This window comes from Drosophila sulfurigaster, chromosome 4, assembly GCF_023558435.1.
Source record: "Drosophila sulfurigaster albostrigata strain 15112-1811.04 chromosome 4, ASM2355843v2, whole genome shotgun sequence".
NCBI lineage: Eukaryota > Metazoa > Arthropoda > Insecta > Diptera > Drosophilidae > Drosophila > Drosophila sulfurigaster.
This window is the reverse complement of record NC_084884.1, coordinates 70,001-96,144: the sequence shown is the minus strand read 5'-3', so window position 1 is coordinate 96,144 and position 26,144 is coordinate 70,001. Positions and strand designations below refer to the sequence as shown.

General features: G+C 34.9%; 5 protein-coding genes across 5 annotated transcripts in view; all 5 read right to left on the bottom strand.

Moving 5' to 3' along the window:
• The window catches only part of LOC133847015 (protein unc-13 homolog B), a 70,495-nt gene extending 46,581 nt beyond the window's left edge, over positions 1-23,914 (bottom strand). Inside the window, 4 exon segments of the mRNA XM_062281716.1 lie at positions 21,439-22,039; positions 22,041-22,464; positions 22,466-22,894; positions 22,897-23,914. Of these exon segments, the coding sequence (XP_062137700.1) occupies positions 21,439-22,039; positions 22,041-22,464; positions 22,466-22,894; positions 22,897-23,716 (2,274 nt within the window). The 5' untranslated portion in view covers positions 23,717-23,914.
• Positions 1,988-3,442, bottom strand: LOC133847011 (uncharacterized). Its single transcript, XM_062281712.1, has one exon. The coding sequence runs from the start codon at positions 3,033-3,035 to the stop codon at positions 1,998-2,000; it is 1,038 nt and encodes a 345-aa protein (XP_062137696.1). The 5' UTR covers positions 3,036-3,442; the 3' UTR covers positions 1,988-1,997.
• On the bottom strand, positions 4,988-7,500 carry LOC133847012 (uncharacterized). Its single transcript, XM_062281713.1, has one exon. The coding sequence runs from the start codon at positions 6,601-6,603 to the stop codon at positions 5,929-5,931; it is 675 nt and encodes a 224-aa protein (XP_062137697.1). The 5' UTR covers positions 6,604-7,500; the 3' UTR covers positions 4,988-5,928.
• Positions 23,915-24,896: 982 nt separating the features above from the next.
• The window catches only part of LOC133846907 (uncharacterized), a 1,472-nt gene continuing 224 nt past the window's right edge, over positions 24,897-26,144 (bottom strand). The window contains exon 2 of the mRNA XM_062281620.1: positions 24,897-26,023. Within this exon, the coding sequence (XP_062137604.1) occupies positions 25,291-26,023 (733 nt within the window). The 3' untranslated portion in view covers positions 24,897-25,290. The remainder of the gene's footprint in view (positions 26,024-26,144) is intronic.
• Positions 26,021-26,144, bottom strand: part of LOC133847013 (uncharacterized) — a 2,818-nt gene continuing 2,694 nt past the window's right edge. Inside the window, exon 3 of the mRNA XM_062281714.1 lies at positions 26,021-26,144. This exon is cut by the window's right edge and continues 677 nt beyond it. The gene's annotated coding sequence lies outside the window, so the exon portion shown is untranslated.

Below are 26,144 nucleotides of genomic sequence, written 5' to 3'. Positions count from 1 at the left end.
CAAATTTTTGCCACGCCCACTCCCGCCCCTGCAAATCAAAAAATCGAATAACAAGCGTAATTTTAAAGCTAGAGTTACGAATTTTGGTATATACAGTAATAACTATAGTAGTTATGATCCCTGAAAATTTGGTTGCGATCAGACGGCACAATATTCCAGATCGTCGGCCAAAGCAACTGAGACCCTTAGTAAGTAGGCGTTTTTCCGATACAAAAGTATTTCTTTAATAAAATGCTGTTCATACGGACGGACGGACATGGCTAGATCGGCTCGGCTGTTGACGCTGATCAAGAATATATATACTTTACAGGGTCGGAGATGCCTCCTTCTACCTGTTACATACATTTCCTGCCGGCACAAAGTTATAATACTTTTCGTTATAATACTATACGGGTATAAGAACTATATACCAAAAATTCGCGACACTAGCTTTAAAATTTCACTTGTTATTTGAGTTTTGCCAATTTGTGGACAAAAACGCATTCTCACTAGGGATCTGAGTTGCTTTGGCCGACAATCTGATATATTGTGCCATCTATGGTATATTTTGAATGTGGTACTATATCGATATAACAAATGTACCGTTTGGTACATTTTTAGTATTTTATAGTATTTTCGGTGAATTTTGAAAATAATACCGGAATATTTTACTTTTATTCAAAATGGATAGCGGTTATCGCACAGTCGAGCACACTCGACTGTAGCTTTCTTACTTGTTTTTAAATCGCGGATCAAGCTTATTAACTTTTATTAGTATGTTATTCTGCAGCAAATCGCTCAATCGCTTTCCTAATATTTTAAGAAGGGTATCTTTTGCTTCGATGCCCTAAGCGGTAACCATATTAGCTTCTTTTAATTTTGTATTAATCATAGAAATCATAGCTGATGGTGACATAAGAATCTCCTCCTATCGATGAATCGATATTTTGATATATTTCCGACATCCCATACACATATATTAAAAGTAATATATATATATATATAAAATTGTATTATGTTTGTTTATTTATATAAAAATCCTGCAGAGTGATTATTATTCATATTTATCTCGAATTATAAAACTCAATTAAAGCGTAAAGCAAATTACCTTTTCCTTATCTTTGGCCAACTCGTCTTCTTTAATCTTATCCTGAATATTTTTGTCTTCAATTTTACGCTCTTTAAGGGTTTTAAGTAATTTCCACTTACTACAGCCTAAAGTTGACCCTGCACCATTGATAGCGTTAATGGGCACTTGAACACTTTCAATATTATTGCTCGAATCGATACTTTTAATTTAACAGAAGTTTGCATCTTGTCATTGGTAATTGGAGCGGAATCATTTAAATTGTTTTGAATGACGTTTGATACGACATCCACGACATCAGAGGCCATGTTATTGAGCCCCTGATTCGCGTCACCATCATCACTTAGATCTGCTGGCGTATCGGGTCCTGAGGTGGCACTAGATGAACACTCCTGACTTCTAATGTTACTTTTGATTTCATTGTTATAGCTGAAGTTGTGTGATTGTATATTCTCTAGATGTGATGAGTATGAAGAGCTTGAATCAGATGAAATATCCCCTGCACTTGTTTCCGTGTCCAGATCTTGAAACTTCTTCTTTTCTTTCTTATGTTTTCTTTTGTTTAACCCTTTCAGCTGTTCATTGTTGATGACGATCTTATCATTTAGGGCATGAAGTGGTAATTGAGATAACACATTCGATTTTTGATCCAAGGCTACTGGTAGCTGAAAGTCAGTATTAGCATCCTGCCAAGCTCTATGCATATCACTGACTTTAGTCAATCTATCGCTGTCTCGCGGTGGATTTTGTTTTTCCTTCTTTCCAGTGGAACCATTAGTTTGAACATCAGGATGCAATCTAACTACACACTTCAGCTCCGCCAAGACCCGGGACATCTTTTCTTTAGCGTTTTCATCAGGCATCTCGGTATCAAATTGTGGAGAAGCATTACAACTTATTTGCCGTTCAGGATAATAAAGGTTATCGCATTCTACGCTGCTAGTCGCCAATTGATCAATTTGTGAAAAAGTACAGCATTATCAACGGCACTCCCCTCACAACTCTGTCCACCGTCATCGTCATACACATCAGAACTTGCCACTACTATAGATTCCTCAGTCTCAGTTGTGCGCTCAAGTTCTTCAAGTTGTCGCAGCTCATAACAAAAATATTCGTCATCTGTGTCAATACTGTCCTCAGTGCTCTGGCGACGTGATGACGAAAGTGTACGTCCAGAGTGTTGACTACGATTGTCATCGTCGTCTCTACAGCCATTTCCAAGACTGCCTGGAATGTCTAACGACTGTTGTTGTTGAGATGCGCTGTTTTTTGTCACAATTGTGGAGTTTGAAGTTGTAGTAGCTGCTGAAGTTTTCTCTATAAATGTTATTGCCACTAGAAGCGGTGGTTGTGGCAATGGCATTGATGTAGACGTTTCACATTTTATAGTCGGGTCGAAAGTTTTTGTAAATACTAATTCAGAACAGTTTTCACTGTCATCATCAGGTCGAAATGAAGGTGGTGCGTTCTGCATCAAATGACTACTTGTCTTTAGGTCTTCACATATTGTTTTATTGATGGAATATACTTCGTTAAGATTTACTACATTTTCAGGTTGCTGAATATTCGCATTGTCGTTTTGCTCTCCAATCGTATCAGAATCAGTTGGAAGTTGCGAGATAGTATTTGATGATCGTTTTAAGTTCCCCACAATAGCAAAAATATTTGACTCTGCAATTGCAGAATTCGTAGGATAATAATGTTGTGGGGTTGTTTCGCCGTAACTTTTGCTTTTATTCTGAAATTCATCATACTTATAATCTACATAACAGTTATTTATTGAGCGTTCATTATCTGAAGTATTTTTTTGTTGTTTAGCTTGATTAATGTTTAATTCCATTTCTATCTCGGAATTTAAATGGCTGAGGCTGTGTCGCTTATATGTTTTGCCTTCCGCACGAGGCTGTTTATTTTGATCGACAAGGTCCGTTTTTATTTTGTTTATTATCTTCTCTAAGTGAATCTCCATATGTATATTGATCTGTGTTCTGATCACTTGTTGATATTGCACTTGTTGCTCTTTGAATAATGCGCATTGGTAATTTCTGAATGCGTTTTGAAAGCTGGGTATTCCTACGTCTACCAGTGCTGCGGCTACGATTATTGGTTATTAGTAAGGTTTCATTAGCTAATGTATTTGGAGCAGCTGGGCCATAATAAATTTGAGATTCTCCAGCCTCTCGATGTGTAGAATCATCACCGGGCAGTGAATGAGAGCGGGTGTATCTAACTGAACGTTTTATTTTTAAATTATCCTGCAGTAAATGACTTATTTTGTTCCATACCTTAGGTGATTTTATCGAGGATAACTGTACGTTCTGCCCTTCATCAATTTCAATGCCCTTAGAATCAAGTTCGTCTACAAGCTCGAACGAATGAGATTGAATTATTAATGGTGTATCAGGACTTTTAAGTGTTTTAAACTTGATAGACTCTGAAAACGATCACATTCTTTGAGGTCAAGGTAATCCAAATTATTGGTGTCACTGTCGTCGATACCAACTGATGATGGGTAGTAAGCTAGTCGATCTGTTAAGTTCGGTTTGCGTGTTTGTTCGTTGTTGATATCGCTTTCCTGATGACTTATAATTCCCCTCGAATAATTTTCAAAATCCTTAATAGGTTCTGCCATTTTGTTTAATACGTTGAACTTTTGACTTTGCATTTCATTCCTCAAAAGATCTGGTATCCGATTTGTTTCTGTCATAGTGCTTATTTTTTTCATTGCTGCTGTATTTTGAGATGTATTAGTAGCATCCTTTGATTTTGCAAAGTGACCGATTTGATGGTGACGGTAGCGTTCCCCTTCAAACATTTCATCTACTGTGCAACTGGATTTGTTCAGATTTGGTTTTGCATTAAAAATAGATTTATTTTCGTAAACCGAACAAATGGGTATATTTTTCGAAAGCTCATGAATATAATTAAGGTTTTCTTCTGAAAATATGTAGTCATTACCAAAAGTAGTCTCCTTCTGTTCTCGTTGTTGATAAGCATCTATGTTATCGAGATCGATATCTTTGGCTACATTAGTGATTAATTTGGTGGTTGATGCCGATTTGTTTTTACTGATGGCTGGCAAGTTTATCATCATCTGAATCATTTCTAGAGAGATATCTTTGTGTTCTTTATATGAAACGTTTCCATTATGTGTATTTCCTCCTATTACTGGGGAATTTGGTGACCATCCGCTCATTGACGATAATCCTGAATCTGATTTTGCTTGTCGAGGTGAGTAGTTTATTGTTTGAATTGGCTTGTGCTGCTGCTGGTCTTGCTCGTCTGATTGTATTTCAACTAAGAAAGGATTTACAGAAATATTTTCATTAGTCATATTTAAAATATCCTCAAATATATCTGTGGGAGCTGGAGGAGGTGGGCTAGTTCCATTTGGTCCCAGTAACATATCATCCAAGCTAGTTGAAATTTGGTGCTTTTCTGGATTTTGAAGATGTAGAAGGAATAGCATGCTATTGTGGCGATCAAACTTTTTTAAAGAGCGAATATATTCATCTTGATTATAAATGTTTGTTGAACTTAAAGTTGCATCGGTGGAATTAACAGACTTGTTATGCTTATGTCTATTAAGCAACTCATGTTTTATGGTGACATCCACCAAATTTTCATCATTTGTTTCATTATAGGTCGACTTTACTTGCTGTATGTTTCTTTTGAAATTAATTTCAATCTCTTGAGTTTCAAGTAGTTTCAGTTGTTCATCCAGATCAGAGTTGTTTCGTAATAAAAGAGCACTGTAATCATTTGGACTTGTCGATTGAGATAATTGATTTAAATTTTGATACTCCAATGAATGACATTTATCTGATGCTTTAATTGCCGAAGCTGAAATTGGTTCAGAAATATGTTTTGACTTTTTTGTAGGTTTCAAAGGAATTACCAACGAGTTTCTTCAGCGTATCTATGTTTTTAGTAAACTTCTTTATTACCAAATCGAATTTTTTCTCAATATCCACAATTCGAAGGCGTTGAAGCTCCTCTGCCATAGTGACTGGATTTAATAATAAAAGAGTCAAATTCTTGTCAACTTGATTGAGCTTCTCAAAAATATTTGTTCTGCTCGAATGGTCTGGCGCAGTTTGAAAATCTGATCACCAGATAACGATTGTAGATCTTTTATTTTATTTATCTCTCGTATCATCACGTCAGTGATGTAATCTAATATTGCAATATTTGCATCATGAAGATATACATCATCATCGCGAGATAATATGGAGAATTTTGGAGTATAGAGATTTTCTGATACAAGTTCATCTTCGTCCTGAAGTAACGGCTTGAGATTGGGCAAATGATTACAATCAACATTTCTATCTATTGTAGTGGTTCTATTTGATGAGTCTATTGTTGCTTGAGATAGAACTGTTTTCAAGTTATTTATCATATCCATTTCATTTTATAATGTTTTTTTCCTAGCCTTTCGTAGCTCTTTACTTTTGTAAGGGCTGCTCTCTGAAGTCGGCACAGAATTTGTAGTTGTAGTAGATATGGTGGAGGTGAAGGTTGTCAAGTCTGGTGAACGGTTTTACCTATTTGGAGCATTTCATCTTCATTACCCTCATAGATCATCATTAGAGAAGATGTAAGGCGATTTCCGCGTAAACAAGGTGACATAGAATGGTGTTCACTCGGAATATTTGTTGTCTGTAAAAGTTGCTCCATATTTGATATTTCCGAAGATAAATGGTTTTCCCGATATTCTTCGTTCAGATTTCTGTAAAAGTTTTCAGTCATTTCACTATTCCGCTGTTGTATTATTTTTGACTCGGAAAGTTGACTAATGGTTGTTCCACCGGTGTCTTCAATTGGCACTACTTCATTCCCACCTTGACCAGTTTTAACTGCTGTTAATCGAAAAACTTAACCTCTTCAATGAGTTCATCCAGTTCATTAATATTAGTTGAATCTTTTGTATCATTAGACACAATATGGGAATGATCCAATTCCGGTTCCGTTAAATTGGTCAGGTTAAGGTCTAAGCTGGCTTGAGAAGCAGAAGCTGAAGCAGTTACGGATTCAACCTGCTCAAGAACGCGCTGTCCGTTAAGGAATTTCTTTAAAAGCTCCACACGCGCATTATTTGCCATTTTTTGCTGCTGCTCATACATCATAACACTAGAGTTGTTCGAGTATAATTGCGCTTGTTCTGTTGTATTTCCCTGTACTATACCAACTGGACTTGGAAAAGAATATGACATCCATGGATCTATGTCAAGTTCCTGACAACCGTTGATGCTAATCTCTTGTGGACTTTGCACTTGGTTTTCAAATAAATGAAAAAATTCATCGTTATCGTTGTCGCCAATGCGATGTCTGCCATCGAGATCATATTCAGTAACAGTATCCGAAAACAACTCGTCTGCATAGTTATTAACAACATATTTATCGCTGGTAACTTCCATATTTAACTCATTCAAGGAGTTTAATTCGTTTTCGGTATTCTGTTGATTCACCTTTAATAATTCCATACGCCCAAGACCAATGCTGGCATTTATATTTGATTCCATTGGAAGATTATTCATTGATAAAATTTACCCAGCGAAGCAACGTCATCCATATCCAAACTCAAGTCTGTTTTATGTTGGCTTTGATTTGCCCCCGCGACCAATCCCATAAGATTGCCCACAACCGACTGTTGCTCCGCCGAAATATTTTCCAATTTTTCTAACCTTGTCCATATTTTACCGTACTCATTCGACAATAAATCTAGAGCACGCCAAGCAAATTTCAATTCCGTCTCCAGCAGACTAATGCGTGTTGCTATCTTATCCATATAGTCGGATATGATATAGTCCGAGTGCTTTTGTGCGTTATACAATTGGCACAGATGTTGTTCGCTTCGAATGGATGACATGCTACCATTATAAGCATGTTTTGACTCCGTTACTGACATAGTTAAGGAATCACTAGCCAGATTTAATTGCGATTTATTTGTGCCCTTGTGTTGGCTGTTTACACCCGATGTAGAATTCAAAGCAACATCTAACAACGGCAGGGAAACTGATGTTCTTGATTTTGTAATGTCTCATGAAGTTGGTGCTCCTGCTGAAGCTGTTCCTTTAGTTGTTGTTTAATTTTAAGCTGGCTTTCAAGCGCATTGACGGCAGCACTGTAAGACTGCTGCTGTTTTTGTGTTTGATGATGGCGTGATTGTTGTTCGATAAATTTGTTATCGACTTCGTTTGTGGTTAGATTCGAAATCAAAGGCATCGCGTTACTTGAATTTGTGTTACTGTTATCTTGTTTTCGAATTGTATAACCTTGTTCTAGTATCAATTTTGCGTGGTATTCATCTTTTCATGTACATGTTGAACCCAAAGAAAGTGGTTTAAATTAGTTTTATGGTGTTGATTGCAGACTCTGATTACGCAGACAAGAGTCATCGTTTCATTAGATGGTTTTGATCTAAATGTATTTCAAATTAACAAATTAATTTCTAAGGCTATGCTAAATTTTATACATACTGCAGAACGAGATCACACACGTTAAGTAAATTTTGAACTAATCTTCTTTACACAGCTTCCATTAAACATTTCCATATATTCACTAAAAATTTGGATTCATAAACCCCGTTTTAAATATAAATCAACTTGAAAAATGTATACTCATTTAATAAATAAAAGCACAAAATAATTTTGCATATGCATACATATTGGGAGCACCCAAATATTGGTGGAAAATAATTAAACGAATTAAAATTTAAAATTTTAATTTTTTTTATCTATTATCAGAAATTTTAGAAAATTAAATTTGTGTTATTTATTAAACAATTATTTTTTTGGAAGAACAGAAGATATTTTGATGTGAATTGACAAACGCTTAGAAGTATACTACTTTTGATAGTTCATGTCCCAATTGTATGTGCGCCTTATTTTTGTTCTCTTAAAATTGGCTTTGTATAAGCAACATGTATGGGTATATATACACGCAAATAAATACATGTGCGCTAAGGAGGTTCGCTCAGAACTTTGAGTTTGCAATATATAAGAACAGAGGAGAAACGCACAACTTCAGTGGATAGAAAGCTTTAGTATACAACAGAAATTGGGACAGTATGGTGGTTAAATAAAACTTGAGAGAGAGTTGATATGTTTCTACTGCGCATGCTGAATAAAAGAGAACGAAAAGCATATTGTTGCGCAGGAGTTGCCTCTTTAAAAGCTCGACAAACTTGAAGAGCGATAAGTTATATTGGCGTGGTAAATAAATACTTAACTCCTATAAATATAATATATGTACATATGTAATTATTAGTACTTATGTATTCACTTAAAAATGTTTACACAGTTCGTGGATTTAGAAATACATAGATTTTAAAAATATTTATCTTTATTTTGTATCTCATCTTATCTTGTTTTAACTAGGGGCGATGTTCCAAATAGCAATTGTTTTTCCCTGCTACATGTAGGATAAAACAGCCGTCGACAAATAGCAATAGGTATAAAATTAAACTCATTTTTATAATGCAATTGCAAAATATAGAATTGTTAAGAGTTATTTGAATCCCTATCTTTGCATTGAGCTAACCGATAACATTTTTTAAGTTTCCCTGCTCCCTCTTAGTTGAGTTAATTACTTTCCAGAAGTAACATCAATAATAGATGTTTGCCACGACCACTTCCGCCCACGCAAATTGAAAACAAGTAAGAAAGCTACAGCCGAGTGTGCTCGACTGTGAGATACCCGCTACCCATTTTCAATAAAAGCAAAATATTAGGGTATTATTTTAAAAATATACCAAAAATACTACAAAATACTAAAAATGTATCAAATAGTATATTCAGTATATCGATATAGTACCACATTCAAAATATACCATAGACGGCACAATATACCAGATTGTCAGCAAAAGCAACTAAGACCCCCAGTAAATAGACATTTTTGGTCATACAAAAGTATTTCTTTAATAACTTCCACAATTTTTATCTGATCGCAGCCAAATTTTATCATAATTACTATTGTTATTATCGTATAAACAAAAATTCACGGCTATAGCTTTAAAATTACGCTTTCTATTCGATTTTATTGATTTGCGGGGGCGGAAGCGGGCGTGGCAAAATTTGAAACAAACTTGATCTGCATGCAAACCTAATGAATATGAATATATATACTTTATAGGGTCGGAGATGCCTCCTTCTGTTACATACGTTTCCTACCGGCACAAAGTTATAATACCCTATGGGTAGCGGGTATAAAAATTGCAAGCTTAATATTTCTAGTTATTGGTACACACAATAATTGCTACCATCATTATAACACTTAAACGGGAATGCTGAAGTGACACTGACATCGTTTAAAAGTTGAAATGTTTTAATTAACCTGTCGCTACCAAAAGGGTTGAAGGCAGAAGGAGGCATATATTCTTGATCAGCCCTAGATATCAGATACGAAAGAGATGGAGCCAAGATTTTATTAAACACTTGTTAGATCAGTATTCAGTTCTTGGATTTATGTAAATTGTTTTGGTATATTTAAATGATTACCCCACTTATTTGCTTTTATTCAGAACGATGATAGGATGATATCGAGCGTACTCGATAGTAGCATTTACTTTCGCATATTTAGTATATAAAGTACATATACCGAAATACCAAGTATAGCCTTCGATATATTGAAGTACTTTTCGGTTGTAGCGGGTAACGGTAATTTTGTTACCTGTTTTTGTAGTGAAAATGCGGTGGAAACGCATACTTGGCAGATTTGTGTAGATTTGTGTTTCCGGCCTTGTGTGTTTTATTGTTATCTCTAAAAACATTCCAGAATCGATACGCATAATTTGTACTGGGAACCGGGAATGAAATGACGCCCGAAACATTTTTAACAAACTTTTTTTTTTGTGTGGAATTGTGTGGAACAAATACAATTGCGTTCAAATGGGAAAAGCGCTTAAAAAATATATTTTCATTGCGTTCATTCGTAGCTAATGAGAATAAACCTCTTGAGGAACTAAGAATGTTCGTTGCTACCCCTTTAAAACTTTATTACCACGACGGGGGCGCTTAACAGTAAGAGTGTAATTCAATTGTGCTTGTATCTATTCGGATAACGTGTATGTATGGTAGGAGCATGGTTATCGGCTGCTTCTGCGACGCAGAAGTTGTATAACATGCGTAAATATTTACAATTATTTTAATAGAAATCAAGTAAGAAAGCTACAGTCGAGTATGCTCCACTGTGAGATATTCTTACCCATTTGGAATGCATTTGTGGTTTTACTAAAATTAAGATTATACAATGTGCAATCGGCAGCAGTTCGCACGCTGTCCCAGAAAAGACAACCGTTGCGACTCTGGTTGCGAGTTTTGTGAAGAAGACCGCTCACCTGAAAGCACCACTCAAAATGGTGCAGAATCAAACCATTTATGAGTGCCAATCAACCTATGCTTGAACGTGCAAATCAACCAGTGCACATTGGGATGAAATGCCTATATTTTGGCCACAACCGTACTTTTAAAGCTAGAAAGTTGAAACTTGGAGAATTTGCTGCTTATATTATTTGTGAATTTCGCATTTTCTTATTTTTTATTTTGTATTTTTTAGTTTTTTTATATTTTTTTGTTTTAATCACCTCTAAATCGTTTTCCGGAAAATCATTTGGAATTACCCAGTCAAAAGAGGGGTTGACATTGCGATTTGTATCCAGCCAAGTTTTTAGTAAGTCACCTCGACGAATAAAAACCTTGCTTGCATCTATTGAAATATTTAACCCCACCGCAAATTCCCGCAAATTATTTAAATGCTATCTGAATATACACATAATAACTCATACTACCACATAAGTTGTTATTTGAATCCTGTTGTATCTTGCTAGATATGCTCCACGAAACACAAATATTTTAAGGTTAGAACCAACAAAACTATTGCTTACGTATTTCATTAAAAACATGACTTTCAACGGCTGGTGGAAGTCGAGGGCTGCACAATAAAATACCAATGAAATATTTTCGATGTCTAGGGACTTTTCAAAGCTTGAAATAATTGTAACATTATTGATATATTAACATGAACTTTTAGGTTTTGGCCAAAATAAAGGCATTTCATCCCATGTGCAGTGTTTGTAAAATGTTGCTAACTAATTTATGTGCGCTATGGATATCATCGCCATCTTGTTTCATGACCGCCGTTAATTCGAGACATCATTATGGATTTGCACCATATCACGGCCTAAGAGAGACCTCTGTCACGACATACATCATCAACAATGGTTTTCGGATCTTCAGTGTCAGTGTGTACGCAAATTGCCGAGTTTGGAGGCAAGTCGGAGAACTGGCCAACATTCGTTCACGCGTTCACGGAAACTAAAGCGGCATATGATCGCACAAATGCCTATTTCTGAGACACAGTAAACTCATTGCTAATCCACACGAGAAACTTGAAAGCAGATCAGATATGGTTAAGATATGGACAACCTTAACAGCTCATACGAACTTAGTTGAAAAGCGTGTGAATTCTGCAGCTATTCACAAGCTTTTGGCACTTGGCAAATTGCAAGCCACGTGAGTAATCATGCAATCGCTACCAAATGGAGAAATCTATTTAAGCAGCCCGACATAATATTCACAAAGCTGCCACCAAGCAGAAGAGTTTAGTGGGCATGGTATACACGCAGGCTGCATCCTTATCCGATCGTCACATATTTCAGTAAATTGCTCTCTAAATTTGCAAATGTTTTTGGACAATAACAGACGCCGAGATAAAATACACGAAGCGTCGGTAGCTACAAACAGGAGCAACCTTAAACCAAGCAATGCACTATAGGATATTTTTGGCATAAAATCAAATTATTTTTAAAAATAAAATATATTTTTGAATTTACATACCCTAATTAGCCAAGAACCGTTATCTAAGATTTTTACTAACAACACCATAGTGTTGATAAACGAACAAAGTCAGCTGTTCGATTGACTTTGTAGTGTGCTTAAATTAGTGAAAAATCTTTACAAACTTTCACTGTTTATTTTGTGGTGCAACAAATTGATTTATTATTTCTGATTATGGCAAATCGTAGCAAAGGTATATAAATGTATCTTAGATTACATGTTTTGATTATTATGACTTGTTGTCCAACTGTGAAGTGTTTTATATGTATATCTTTTAGCTTAAAACTAACAAGTTTGTTTGTGTTCCGTGGTGTATAACTTATAAATGGCACAACGTTGCAAAAAGGTAAAAACGCAAAGTTATTACCAAATGTATCATTAATATCATAAAACTAATCATTTTGCAACTTTTGCACGTTTCTTCAAAAATGACTTATGTCCAGCAACTTATGAGCTCCCACACGCTGCACTTCTCGAAGTTTGGGAGAAAAACAGGCGCTCGGAAGATGCTCTAAGAAGCTACATACAAATACAACTTTACGGCGAGCAATTTGATGAAACTTTAAATCAGCAAATATCAACCAATATTAAATGTTTCATTGGTTATATTAAAAACATTTATTGGTGGGGGTGGGGGTTATGAAGGCAATGGTTCGATTCAAAAGCAACAAAATCCGAAATTACACATTAATCTTAATAGTATATATAACAAATTTCAAGTTTTTATCCTTAAAACTAGAGTTTATGCCAAAAATCGACTTTTTCCCATAGTGCAATGGCCTAAGGATAGTCCAAATAAAAACAAGTAAGAAAGCTACAGTCGAGTGTACTCGACTGTGAGATACCCGCTACCCAATTTGATTAAAGGCAATATATTTTGCGGTATTATTCTCAAAATATACCGAATATACTGCAAATATACTAAAAAATACTAAGAATGACCCAAATGATATGTTTGGTATATCGATATAGTACACCATTCAAAATATACCATAGACGGCACAATGTGCTAGATTGTCGGCCAAAGCTCACCCCTAGTAAATAGGCGTTTTTGCCCATACAAAAGTATTTTCAGGAATCATAACTACTATGTTTATTATTGTATACACCAAAATTTGCAGCTGTAGCTTTAAAATTACGCTTGTTATTCAATTTTTTTTATTTGCAGGGGCGGAAGTGGGCGTGACAAAAATTTGAAACAAACTTGATCTGCGTGCAAACATTACAAATGCTGTCAAAAAATTATAGCTTTATCTCTTATCTCTAAGTCTCTGGTTCTGAGATTCAGTGTTTCGTACGGACAGACGGACAGACAGACGGACATGGCTAGATCGTCTCGGCTGTTCATGCTGATGAAGAATATACTTGTATATAACATACATTAGAGGGTCGGAGATGCCTCCGACATGTTACATGCTACATACATTTCCTGCCGGCACAAAGTTATAATACCCTTCTACCCTATGGGCAGTGGGTATAAAAATAAGGTCAAAATCTAATACAAACATGATATGCCTGCAACAAAAACAAGTGTTAAATTAAAATATTGTTTTTCAATTTCTATTCTCTCTTAGAAGGTGTTTATATGAAAAACGGACATGGTTTAGTTTATTAGATAATTGATGCAGACTCAAGAATTTCAACTTCCTCATATCTTTTCTTTTCGTAGGAGTTGCAATACTCTTTTATACCCACTACATTTGTATGGGCAAAAACGCCTATTTACTAGGGGTCTTAGTTGCTTTTGCTGACAATCTGGTATATTGTGCCGTGTATGGTATATTTTGAAAGGTGTACTATATCGATATACCAAACATACCATTTGGCATATTTTAGTATTTTTTTAAATATTTTTGGTATATTTTGAAAATGATACCTCAATATTTTGCCTTTATTAAAAATGGGTAGCGGGTATCTCATAAGCGAGCACACTCGACTGTAACTTTCTTACTTGTTTTCGACTGCATTTGTTATGTTTGCACGCAGATCAAGTTTGTTTCAAATTTTTGCACCATTTTGGTATATTTGTAGTATTTTTTAGTATTTTCTGAATATTTTGAAAATAATACCGTAATATTTTGCTTTTATTAAAATGGGTAGCGCGTATCTCACAGTCGAGCAAACTCGACTGTAACTTTCTTACTTGTTATTATTAGTGTCGGGAATATAAAAGAAAGCAAAGTCTTGGAATAATCTTATAAAATGGCAATTGATATTTACAATTTGTTGATATTAATTAGGGTTGTTGATAATATATCAAAATATCAATATATCGATATTTTTTCTAAAAATTATATATTTATATCGTGATATTTTTTTGCCCAAATATCGAAATCACGATATTTTTATTTCTATTTTTTGATATTTTTTCCTTGGTCACTCTAAATTCAAAGCGTCGATTGAAACTTTCAATTTAAACTTAAATTAAATTTGAAATTTGACAGAAGAATAAAGGGTAAAATGAATGTTAAATCAAATTACACAAACATAACAGGCGGCACCGCGAAGTACATTCATTGTGAGAAAACAATTAAAACCAGCGGTAATTCATCGAATCTGTCGTCGCACTTTCGAAATTTTTGCAATTTTTGATGGACATACACCTAAAGTAAAGTGTTTTTAAAATCTTTAAATTCTGCCAATTGGGCTTGATGTTACATTTAGATACATATAAGACATAAGACATGTATATATATATTGATTAAAAATATAATTAAAAATGTAAGTTTATAAAACTTATTTTCTTTTTATTATCCAGGAAAAACATTTTTATCAATTTATTAAAAAAAATCAAAAATATCAAATATATCGATATTTTTCGGTGATATTTAGAAATATTATTATCATATTATTTGATAAAAACAATATCATCGATACGATATTTTTTAAAAATTTCGACAACCTTAATATTAATATATTCTATAGATGTAAGTTTCAATATTAAACATACACAACAAACAATACTGCCACCGTGGTGCTTGAGAAGGCAGCTCAGCTTACGAGTGCGTTCTGCTACAGTTGGAGGAGAAGCCAATATGATTGGTATTTTAGAATTTAGCTTTAGATTGCCAAGTTCTATCATTTTACAAATTTGTATGTTGTTCAAGTTTGTAGCACCACAACCAATAACCGACTGTTGTGGGCGCTGAATGTGGAAGACTTGTGCTTTGAAGATATAAATGAAAAACAAGTAAAAGAAGCTTTAGTCGAAGTGCTCAACTATGAGATACCCGCAAAACAATGCATTTTTCTTGAAATATACCAAATTAATATACCTAAAAATTCCAAAACATCAAAGATATATTTGGTATCTTGATATACAATAGTACTACATTCAAAATATACTATCACGTACAAAATACATATATCAGAACGTCAACCAAAGCAGCTAAGACTCGATTGCATACGAAGTTTTTTTCATACAACACTTTAAATAACTTCAACAATTATTATTTGAATGCAAATAAAATATCCAAATTTTCAGGAATCATTAATACTGTAGTTATTATTGTAAATCGCTTAAAAATTACTGGATTTTTGGTTCCATTTCCGTAGGCGGAGGTGGACGTGGCAACAGAGTTGCTCTGCATGTAATGTGTAAATAACAAGTGCAAAAATGAGAGATCTGTGTGTTCATACGGACATAGCTATGTATATCGTTTCGGCTGTTGACGCTAATCAATAATACATATTCTATATGGGGTCGGAGATGACTCCTTCTGCATGTTACATACATTTCGTGCAGTCACATACATACATAATATAAACATCTTGAGATGGAAAGTTCTTAGATCTTCGATTAAGTAAATTTTTAATGCTATAGAAAACTTGTATAAAATTATTGTGCATGCTTTGATAATAATTTCGATTTAGGCAAACGGTTATTTTGAAAATAGTAAGTAATATTTAAAAATATTATTTATTGAGCTCAAGTAAATATAAAATTATAAGAATAATATATTTTAATATTATTTTAATTATATATTTAACATTTTGTATTTGGGTAAAATATTGCCAATTTTCCATTTTATTCATTTCATAAATATTTAATTTTCAAGAATTTCTGAATTTAATTTTAGCATGGGTTAGTCTTGATTACAGTTTTTATTTTTAATTTAAAGGGTAACACCACTGTTATGTTTTTTTTTGCTTAAAATATAGTTTATCTAACCTAGAATACATTAAACAAAAATTGGGTGAAAAAACTTTTTGATTCGCAATTTCAAAACTTTGCATTTTACTCGAAATACGGTTTTGAATTTAAACCGCAAATACGTAGAGAATGTCCTACGATTTTTAATTGTCAAAATTTAGTTTTAGTGAAATTATGACCTTTGTTCAAACGATCACGAAAATCACAACATATATTGATTTTGATATTTGATATTGATTGTCCGGCAAGTACAAATTTACACCACATGTATTGCGTGCCGCGGAGGTCTTCCAGCGAAACACCTTTCAGTGTGAGGGCCATATCGCCGACATTTTTTTTTCCTTTAAATATAATATGCATGTTTCACAACATATCAAAAATTCCTTTATTTACACTTATTTTTTCTCGTTGAAAAAAATTGCAATAAAAAAGGTTACAGTGATGTTGCCCCTAAAGAAGTTTTTTCTGTGTATATAAGGGAGCTTACCGACAATATCTATATAAGTGTGTCAGCTTATCAGTTTACCAAGGAATACTAATTAATTGATATACATATGTTTGTACATACTCATAAAAGCGCAACAATTAAACAACTAACAAAAAAATTGTCTGTAGTAGACATTCACTTATATGCTGCGTCCACTTTTAATCAATATTTAGAATTTTTCAACGACAGCTTAAAGAGTGACAGATTTGAGCAGTAGTTTTCGATTATCTACATAGACCAACTACATACATTGTAATTGTTGTAGTATAATATATTACTTTGGTGCATATAACCGCATCATCGTATATGTATAAAAATCACTCCAAAAATTTTCTATTATAGTAGTATAGTTGGAAGCCGATTTTCATTGACTATAACACAATTCGGGGTATGCGTTTTCTACAGAAGGTTATTGATTGGAGTAAAACAAGTAACAAGTCAGAAATGTACAGGAGAGTGAGCTCGACTTTAAAATACCCGCTACCTATTTTGGTATATACATTAATAACTATAGTCTTTGTGATTCCTGAAATAGTTGCGATCAGATAAAAATTGTCGAAGTTATTAAAGAAATACTTTTGTATGGGGTCTTAGTTGCTAGGGGTCTTAACATAGTTGCTTTGGCTGACAATATGGTATATTTTGTACTCTATAGTGTCTTGAATGTAGTACCATATCAATACACCAAATATACCATTTGGCATATTCTTTTAGTATTTTGAGGTATGTTGTTTTCGAATATTTTGGGAATAATCAGACATGCATCCGGGAGCACCAATGAAAACGAAAACGATAAAATTGGTGCTCCCGGATGCATGTCTGATTATTACGTTTTCACTTTCACAAGATTCTTTCGAATTGCAAAACAAGAAATTTTCAGGCATGCTCCGGTATTCACTTTTCGTTTTCGTTTTGGGACCAAAACCGAGATTTTCGTTTTTAGGTGCTCCGGTTTTCACAAGTTTTTGGTCATCGTTTTGCTATCGGAACGTTTCATTATTTACTGCTGAAAGAGTTGACTTGTTGAACTCACATAAGGGTATACAGTAGAATCCGGTTATAGCGACGCCGCTTATAGCGTCCGTCCGATTTTTGTGACGAAAACTCGATGACTTGGTGGGTCCCCATACAAATTAAATTGAGTATAACATTAATTAGTTGTATTTTAAAACCTATGGCAACCATAAAATAAACAAAATTTTATTTTTCAACTTTTGGTTAGTAGGTGTTCCGGATATAACGACGGTCCCTTGAAAGTCGCTATAACCGGATTCTACTGTATTTATCCTCCATAGTTTATTTATGCTTCCCTGAATGACATATATTTGCCTTTTGTCTTTTTGAAAAGAAAGATTTGAAACTTTCTTTAAAAAATCAGTTGAACGGCAATCAGCTGTTTCCCACAAAAAATGAAGATGGCCACCTTTTTAATGGATTTCATTCCGGTGGTTTCAATATTTTTTATAAAATTTTACCACTTAAGTTAATAATTAATTAATTAACATGCTTTTCATTCCATCAAAAGTATGGCAGCTTAGGCGATAACTCATGCTGTCGAACTTATCGGTCGCTCACAAAAACGAAAATTGTTGTTGCCGACGGCAAAAATGTTGTTTCCAAATTAGAGGTGTGGTCAGAAATTAGTCGTTTTAAAAGTAATTACAAGCCTAATTGATCTTCTAGCGGTCTTAAAAGAACGACAATAAACCAACGAGTCAACTACATTTTATACCCGCTAGGGTAGAAGGGTATTATAACTTTGTGCCGGCAGGAAATTTATGTAACAGGTAGAAGGAGGCCCTATAAAGTATATATATTCTTTATCAGCGTCAACAGCCGAGACGATATAGCCATGTCCGTCTGAGTGTCTGTCCGTATGAACACCTAGATCTCAGGGACTATAAGAGATAGAGATATATTTTTTTCCGATAGCATTTGTTATGTTTGCACGCAGATCAAGTTTGTTTCAAATTTTTGCCACGCCCACTTACGCCCCAGCAAATCAAAAAATCGAATTAAAAGCGTAATTTTAAAGTAGAGCGAATTTTGGTATATACTATATACGCCAATTTTGCAAACAAGTAAAATATTGTATAAGCAAGTCGATAGTATTATATATAAACAATTAAAATGCGATAAATGGCGGTTATAATTCGAGAATAAAAAATAGCGCGAACAAATCAAAATTGTTTTCAGGCCTATTTCGGGCTTTTACGGGCCTATTTCGGGTTTTACGGGCCGGCCCTTTTGCTAAGACACGGGCCCGCCGGGCCGTCTCCGGGCATGTGTAAGCCCGCGGACTACGAAAAAGGCCCGGCCCATGCCCACCTCTAGTCCAAAGAACAAAAAAAAAAATCCATAAAAAATCGTATGTAGTTCAGGAGTTAGTAATAAGTGCCAACATGGTGTGTCCCGACTCCAAGCTGGCTGTTTTGGACGTGTAAGAAACGGTTGCTTCACTCAGTAGGGGATGTCGCGAAATTCGATTCAGTGTTTTAGTATTTTGTAATTGATATTTATAAGGTTGATATGTTTGATATTTAAATAACCAAGGTGATTTTAATTCTTTATTTAGACCAAGTGCATTTGCAAGTATTTACATCAAAATTGAATCACGCAAAAGGGTAGGAAAAAGAAGAATACCAAAGGCAGTAGAAAGAAATCATTAGCAATTCAATAAATTTTGCGCCACTTAAGGTACTTAACGGAAATTTCGATAATGCAATTCAGTGTAAATAGTGTATAAAGTGTGGCTTCTTATTATAACTGTCCAAAATTAGAGAAAGTTACTGCGGTAAGCGATTGCTATTAATTTTTCGCGCAGAGTAAAATCCTAAATTTGCGGATTCTACGCATCCTCTGTCGGTGGGTCGAGTGCTGCGACTGTGAGATATCCGCTAAATATAGCAAATAATATGCCGCAAATATACTAAAATATAACGAAGACTATATTTAGAATATCAATAAAGTTCTACATTCTAACATAGAGGTCAAAACACATCAGATTGTCACCCTAAGCTGGTAAGACCCCATTGAAGTAGGCGTAATTTACCCACAAAAGTTTCTCTTTAATAACTTCTAACATTTTTTTACAATTTACAAATGAACGTTCAGGCGGATACGACGGCAGGAAATGTATATAACAGGTAAAAGAAGGCATTTACGACCCTATCCGTCTGCCCGTACGCAACACTGCATCTCAGAGATTATAAGATATAGAACTATAATTATTCGATAGCATTTATTATGTTTGCACGCAGATCAAGTTGGTTTCAAATGGTTGCCACGTCCACTTTCAACCTCGCAAATCGACAAAAATCGAGTAACAAGCGTTTTAAAGCTAAAGTCGCGAATTACAATAATAAATATACATAGTAATTGCAATTCCTGAAAATTTGATTGCGATCAGATAAACATTGTCGAAGTTATTAAAGAAATACTCTTTTGTATGGGCAATAACGCACACTTACTAAGGGGCTTATATGCTTTGGCTGACAATCTGGTATATTTTGCACTCTATAGTATATTTTGGATGTAGTATTAAATAAATATACCAAAATATGCAATTTGACATGTTTTTACTATTTTGTAATATTTTTGAGAATATTACCGCAATATTTTAATTTTACTCAAAATGGGTAGCGGGTATCTCACAGTCGAGCACACTTGACCCTAGCTTTCTTACTTGTTTTTGCTTGGAAATTTTTTAGTATTTTGCGGTGTATTAATTTGGTATATTTTCAAATTTGCCCGACTTACTTTTTTTTTTTAATAATTGCATTTGTTTAATAGGGTCATAGGTTTTTAGAGTCATAAAGGTTGCCAAAAACGGTAACTCTAAAATTTGTGGAACTTGCAAAATGTATTGGCTTTCGGCACAATCAAAATTCTCATCTTGGTACAGCAAGGGGAGGAAGGTAAATTAAAAGCATTATACTCAATATAACAGTTCATCTTAATAAATTACTAAAAGCGAAGTAATTGGGGTTTTCTGAAGAAAAGGTGTAGTCGATTGAAGTGATTATTAAGTGAAAGCTAAGCAGCGACCGATTGTTAATTTTGGGTTTGTACTCTCAGGCCAAGAAGTAGACGATCAAAAGTTTCGAATAGTAAAGTTGACATACTGAAGATGCATCCTTTGGATTGACATTTTTAACTTTGGCCAAAATGAAGGCCTTTATATCATGATGCGATTTGAGGAGCAAGCTTTGAAACAAATATTTGTATCATTGATGGAACCAAGGGAACTTTGTACGCCAATAATAGGTGGTTATTTCTAGATAAAACTAGCCGGGTAAGAAATTGTATTTAAAGTTGTAGCTGAGGATACAGACAAGGGATTTGTATCATCTTTTTGACGGTGTTGGTATTGTTTTAATATTACAATATTGGCTTGAAAAATAACGATTTCATCGCCGCTATTTATATGTCAAAAATGGGCGGAAGTTAAGGTAGGATTGATTTAATTGTGGTGAAGCATTAATAATTGACGTTGACTTCACAATCTCAGTAGGTATAGGAACTTTCGATATATTACTGTTGCCTATAGGCAACATTGACTTTACATTTAACATTTACATTTTACGTACTTATTTATATATATGGATGGACAAATGTTGCCTACAAGGCAACATTGCAGCAAGGACATACCTTAGAGTATCGAAAATCGGAATGAAAAATACGTTATTAATCATTTATGACGTTAAATATTTTCTATGTGTTCCCAGTTTATTTTGGGCATGAAAGGGTTAATAACCAATCACTCACCAGAAATCATAAAGAAAACTATTCATACATATATTTAGATAAAGTTGCGGCTTTACGACTTTTAATATAGTACATATTTATGGTTTTGCAAACGAAGGATGCTTAGTCAATTAATTAAAATGGTACTCACATTTAACTGCATAATAATTTTGTTGTAAGCCCAGTGCCATCTCTGTTTCGCGGATATTTCTGGTTTTCGCAGTATTTGCATGTGACCGCTAACGACTTCTTCAGTTTCGCCCCGCATGAGAATCTTTTTGTTTTGCGACTTGGTTCTTGTCGGCATCAGATCAGTTAATTTATCATCGTCGTCGATATCCACCTCGTGATTATAGTCATGAGATGCGTTTGAGGCTACTTGACGGTCGTCAACTAAATCCATCAGTAAAGAATTACCTTCTTCAATAACAATACTGTCCTGCTTTTTGATTTGATGATGAGATGGTGTTAGCAATTGCGGAGGAATGTTTGTAACCGCTGTAATGGTGTGAATACTCCCTAAAGCAGTTGGCTCGGCAGTACTGATACTGGCGTTAGTCGTTGATATAGAATGATTGTTATTACCATGAATGAACTTTCGTGCACCTATAATACCACCAACACTGCCGCTGGAGGTTTCATCTAAATAATTTCCGCAGTCTTCATCACTCGGATAGTTTTCGTCCAAGAAGTCATCGTTATCGTTCTCATCGTCGTCTGGTTGATGATTGTCTATGTAATCTAATGACTGTTTTGGTTTTTATTTGTTGCAGCTCCTGTTGTTCTTGATGCTGATGAAATTGCTCTTGCTTTAAAAGCCTTTGATGTTCAAGATACTTATATTCATCCTCTTCGTTAAAGAAGTCTTCTCGATAATTATAACTTGTGTTGACATGGTCATAATAATCGGTTGCTCTTCGACTAGACGGTGTCGTCAGCTGAGAATCCAAAAAGTAATCATCCTGCTCACTATCGATCATGCAATATTTTTCCTTATGGTTCATCTCAGATTGTCGATTGCCTATCATAAAATCATTAATGATATCGTCGTCTTCGGATTCATCATCAAAAATTTCAGTTGGCTGTTGTTTAATCAAGAGTCCTGATTTACCATTAAGAGTGGGCAGTTTTTTGCCTGTGGATCCCACTGACGGCACCGCAGGTAATATTTTGGCCTGCTGGTGCTACAACACCATTTTGCTGATTATTTTCATCTGAGTAGTGAATATTGTCATTTTCAGAGACCACTGGTGGAGCCATTGTCATTGCCATTGACATATTATACCCGAGTATACCCGGAGTATTACTATTCGTGTAATCATCACCAGTATTCGAATATTGATTGGACGATGTTTCTTCCTTTAGCAACATTTTATTATATCCATGATATTCACTTTCATCAATTATTGAGGAAGTAGTGTTCGAGCTTGAAGCTATAGTAGCGGTTGTATTATTCGAATACAATATTGTTGATACACTTGCCACTGGAATGGATTTGCTATTTGCTAACGTATTTGATGTCTTTTGAGCTACAACTGAAGCCACGGAGGAAGCACTCTGATTGACTGCCTGAGTAGCGGATTGAACAGCTGCTGCCGCTTTACCAAAAGGCTTCCAAACACTCCTCCACCACTAGTATTGTTAGATCCACTTTTCTTATTCATTTCATTTGTTGTTTTAGTTACCGTTACTGTTTCTTGATTTTTATTTAAAGTGATTACATCATTCAAGCCAATACTAATAATATTTGTTGGTGTTGACTTAAAAAAATCATCCTGTTGCAAGCAAACGTTCTCTCCATTATCATTGTTGCTTGTTGTTTGATATTCTAAAATATCATAATTGGCATAATCATTATCAAGAACTTGCATTTCCAAATTATCTGAGTTTATTAAATCAGTCGAGGAGAAAATAAGTTCATCCGTGCGATTGATGTCAAAGTCTGTATTGGAATTGATATTGCTTCTTAAAATTCCCAAAATAGGCGTCCCATTGTTGTTGCGGCTTAAGTCGGATTTGTCAAGAAGCGATGCTGTATACATTTGCTTTGAATTAAGTATTTCGACCGAATTGTCTGCTAACGATATTGAAGTATTATATGTAGTTGAAGATAGTTTTTCTTCCTCGTTCTGTCTGTTTGAGCTGGAAAGTAATCCACTAACACTCGGCACAAGTTTTGAGGCTAAGTTGAAACCAAAACTTTTCTTGCTATTATTGTTAAACGTATTTAGTTTCGTTGAATCCACTGTTGAACTAACACCGCTAATTACTCCGTCCAATCCACCTTTGATGCCTTTGGAAAGGCCACCCAAAACACTTGTAGCTGTATGTGTATCTGCAACTTTTCTTGTTGAATATGGATCAAGTACATTCATGGCATCAAATGGCTGAAGAGGCTTATAATCGTCTTTCTCTTCCAGATCGGACATTTTATTCAAATCGACATCTGTCAATATTGTATTGACATTAATTTGGTTGGTTTTATCACTTTTTGTCAACTGAACAGGTGGAATACATGTTTCTTTCTCAATTTGTGCAATGGTGGCTAATAGATCCACATTAAAACTATCATAGAAACTGTCATCGAAGCCTGAAGCACAGGCTGTTGACTCAACTTTTGGGCTTATTAAAAATTATTAGTTAGCGATTGAGGATGAGATGATTCATTACAGAATCCTGACATCAATCCAAGGCATGAATTCGTTGAGGTTATTTCCAAACATGGCAACACCGGAACTTCCATATTATCATTCACAATATTTGAATAATCCAGTTTATTGGATTCAAAGGAAGACTCGGAAATTGTATTTGAAGTTGGCGCTGAGATCTTTGTATCATCATTTATTGGAGGGGTTGGTGTTGTTTTGATATTACAATATGGTGTATTGGATTGAAAAATAACGGTTTCATCACTGCTATTGATTTCTATGTCAAGAATAGGCGGAAGCTCTGGAAGATCAAATTTTCGCATATAATCAACGTAGGATTGTTTTGATTCTGGTGAAGCATTAATAATTGACGTTGATTTCACAATCTCAGCAGGTATTGAATCTGAATTAACTATATTTGTTGTGAGCATGGTTTCAAAGGTATTAAGAACGGGAGGTGTATTTGAAGAAATAGTTGACGATATTGCATCAATATTACACTGAAGAGAATTTAAATTGTCAGCATTAAACGTCTGCTTACATAATAAATACGATAAAGTGGATGAAGAATCACTTAATGGTGTTATGATCATTTCAGATTTTGAAGCCGTTGGACTTTGTTGCGGTGATGATATAGACAAGTCGATAACTGTAGGTGGGATTGATAATGACGGATCTGCAATGTTGATTGGGCTGCTTGACCACTTTGTAATTGTATGGGTTTCCAGTGGTGGCAGTGAAAACTTTGATGAAGTAAATAAGTCATCTCGGTCGTTATCATGTAAGGAAACGTGTGCACTAATTGTAGTTACAATTTCAGTAGAAGGGTAATCATTTTTATTTTCAGTACGATATTCAATTGAGTCAAATGTATAAGGCTTTAGATATTGAGATATGTCAAATGATGACGCCTGTGGCTCAGATACCTTTTCTATTGAATTGATTACTTGATGATCTATAATTGGCAATCCTAGGCTAAGTGATCTTGAATCTAGTTCTATCGATGATTTTTTAGGAGATGTCGAAGCAATCGAATTCTTATCGTCCTCATATTTAACAACCTCATTTGAATCTAATAATAGGAGAGATGAAGAATCTTTAATTTTTCAGATGTATTAACGGTTTTGCTGACTAACTCGTTTTGAGTATCGATGTTATTTTGGCATTTTTATTCTCGGTACAATCTGCATTTGAGCTTATTAAAGATTTTGATTCAAGAGTATTGGTAGCACTGAAGATTACATGATCTGATGAAATTGGCGATGCATTTTCGGATGGCAAAACTATCGAATTATGGTGATAAATTGGTCTATGATTAGTAATATATGAATTGATAAGATCTGTGTTTGCATTCCCTACTGTGATATTAGCCTTTGATATTGGCAACTTGGGCAACTGCTTTGGGCGATAATTTTTGTCTCTGACTGTGGCAAACTTAAGGCATCTGTGAACTCAGGTAGTGGAACTTGTAACGATGAATTTTCAGTAACAGAAAGGCTAGAAGTATTTAGTAATGTCTTGTACTGAGGCGACGGGAGTCGTTTTGGCAATTTTCGAGTTGTAGTTGCAGTTGGAGTTGTATGAGTAGTTGGTGCATCTACTAGGTCGGGTTCTTTCATTCCGATAGAAAAAACATCTGTTGTTGAAGCAGTGGATCTGTAACCAATTTGATTATTAAAGTCTGTCGAAGAATAATTATTGACACGTTGCTGTGAATGTTGCTGCTGCTTTTGCATATGAACAGCTATTCTTGTTTCGCCAGATGCTATCACAGATGCAGTTGTCATTGCCATCATAAGCGAGATTTTGCGCTGTTGTTGAAGCTTGTGTTGAACAGCGCTAATTGTCACTGGTGGTGTGTCACTGTATGTTGACAAATTATCCGAATGGCCGTAGTCGGAGTAGTAATCTTTATAGTCAAGTGGCAGCATTGAGGTGTAAGGTCGAGCATTTTGACAAAATGCTTCATCAATATTGCTGGTCTCTGCTCCTGTAGCTAAATCGGGTGTAGCTCCCTCCAATACGATTCTGTTTGACCATCTTGAATATTTTGGATACTGGAGGCATCTGACTCGATGTTGTTGCCATCTTTAAAGAGCAGTTGTGAGGAACATTGTTGTTGTTGAAAATTTGGTAACATCCGCAAAGGCGCCGCTGCTGGCAAACTTATGAAACTGCCAATTCGTTCATCAATCAAACCACCGTTGGG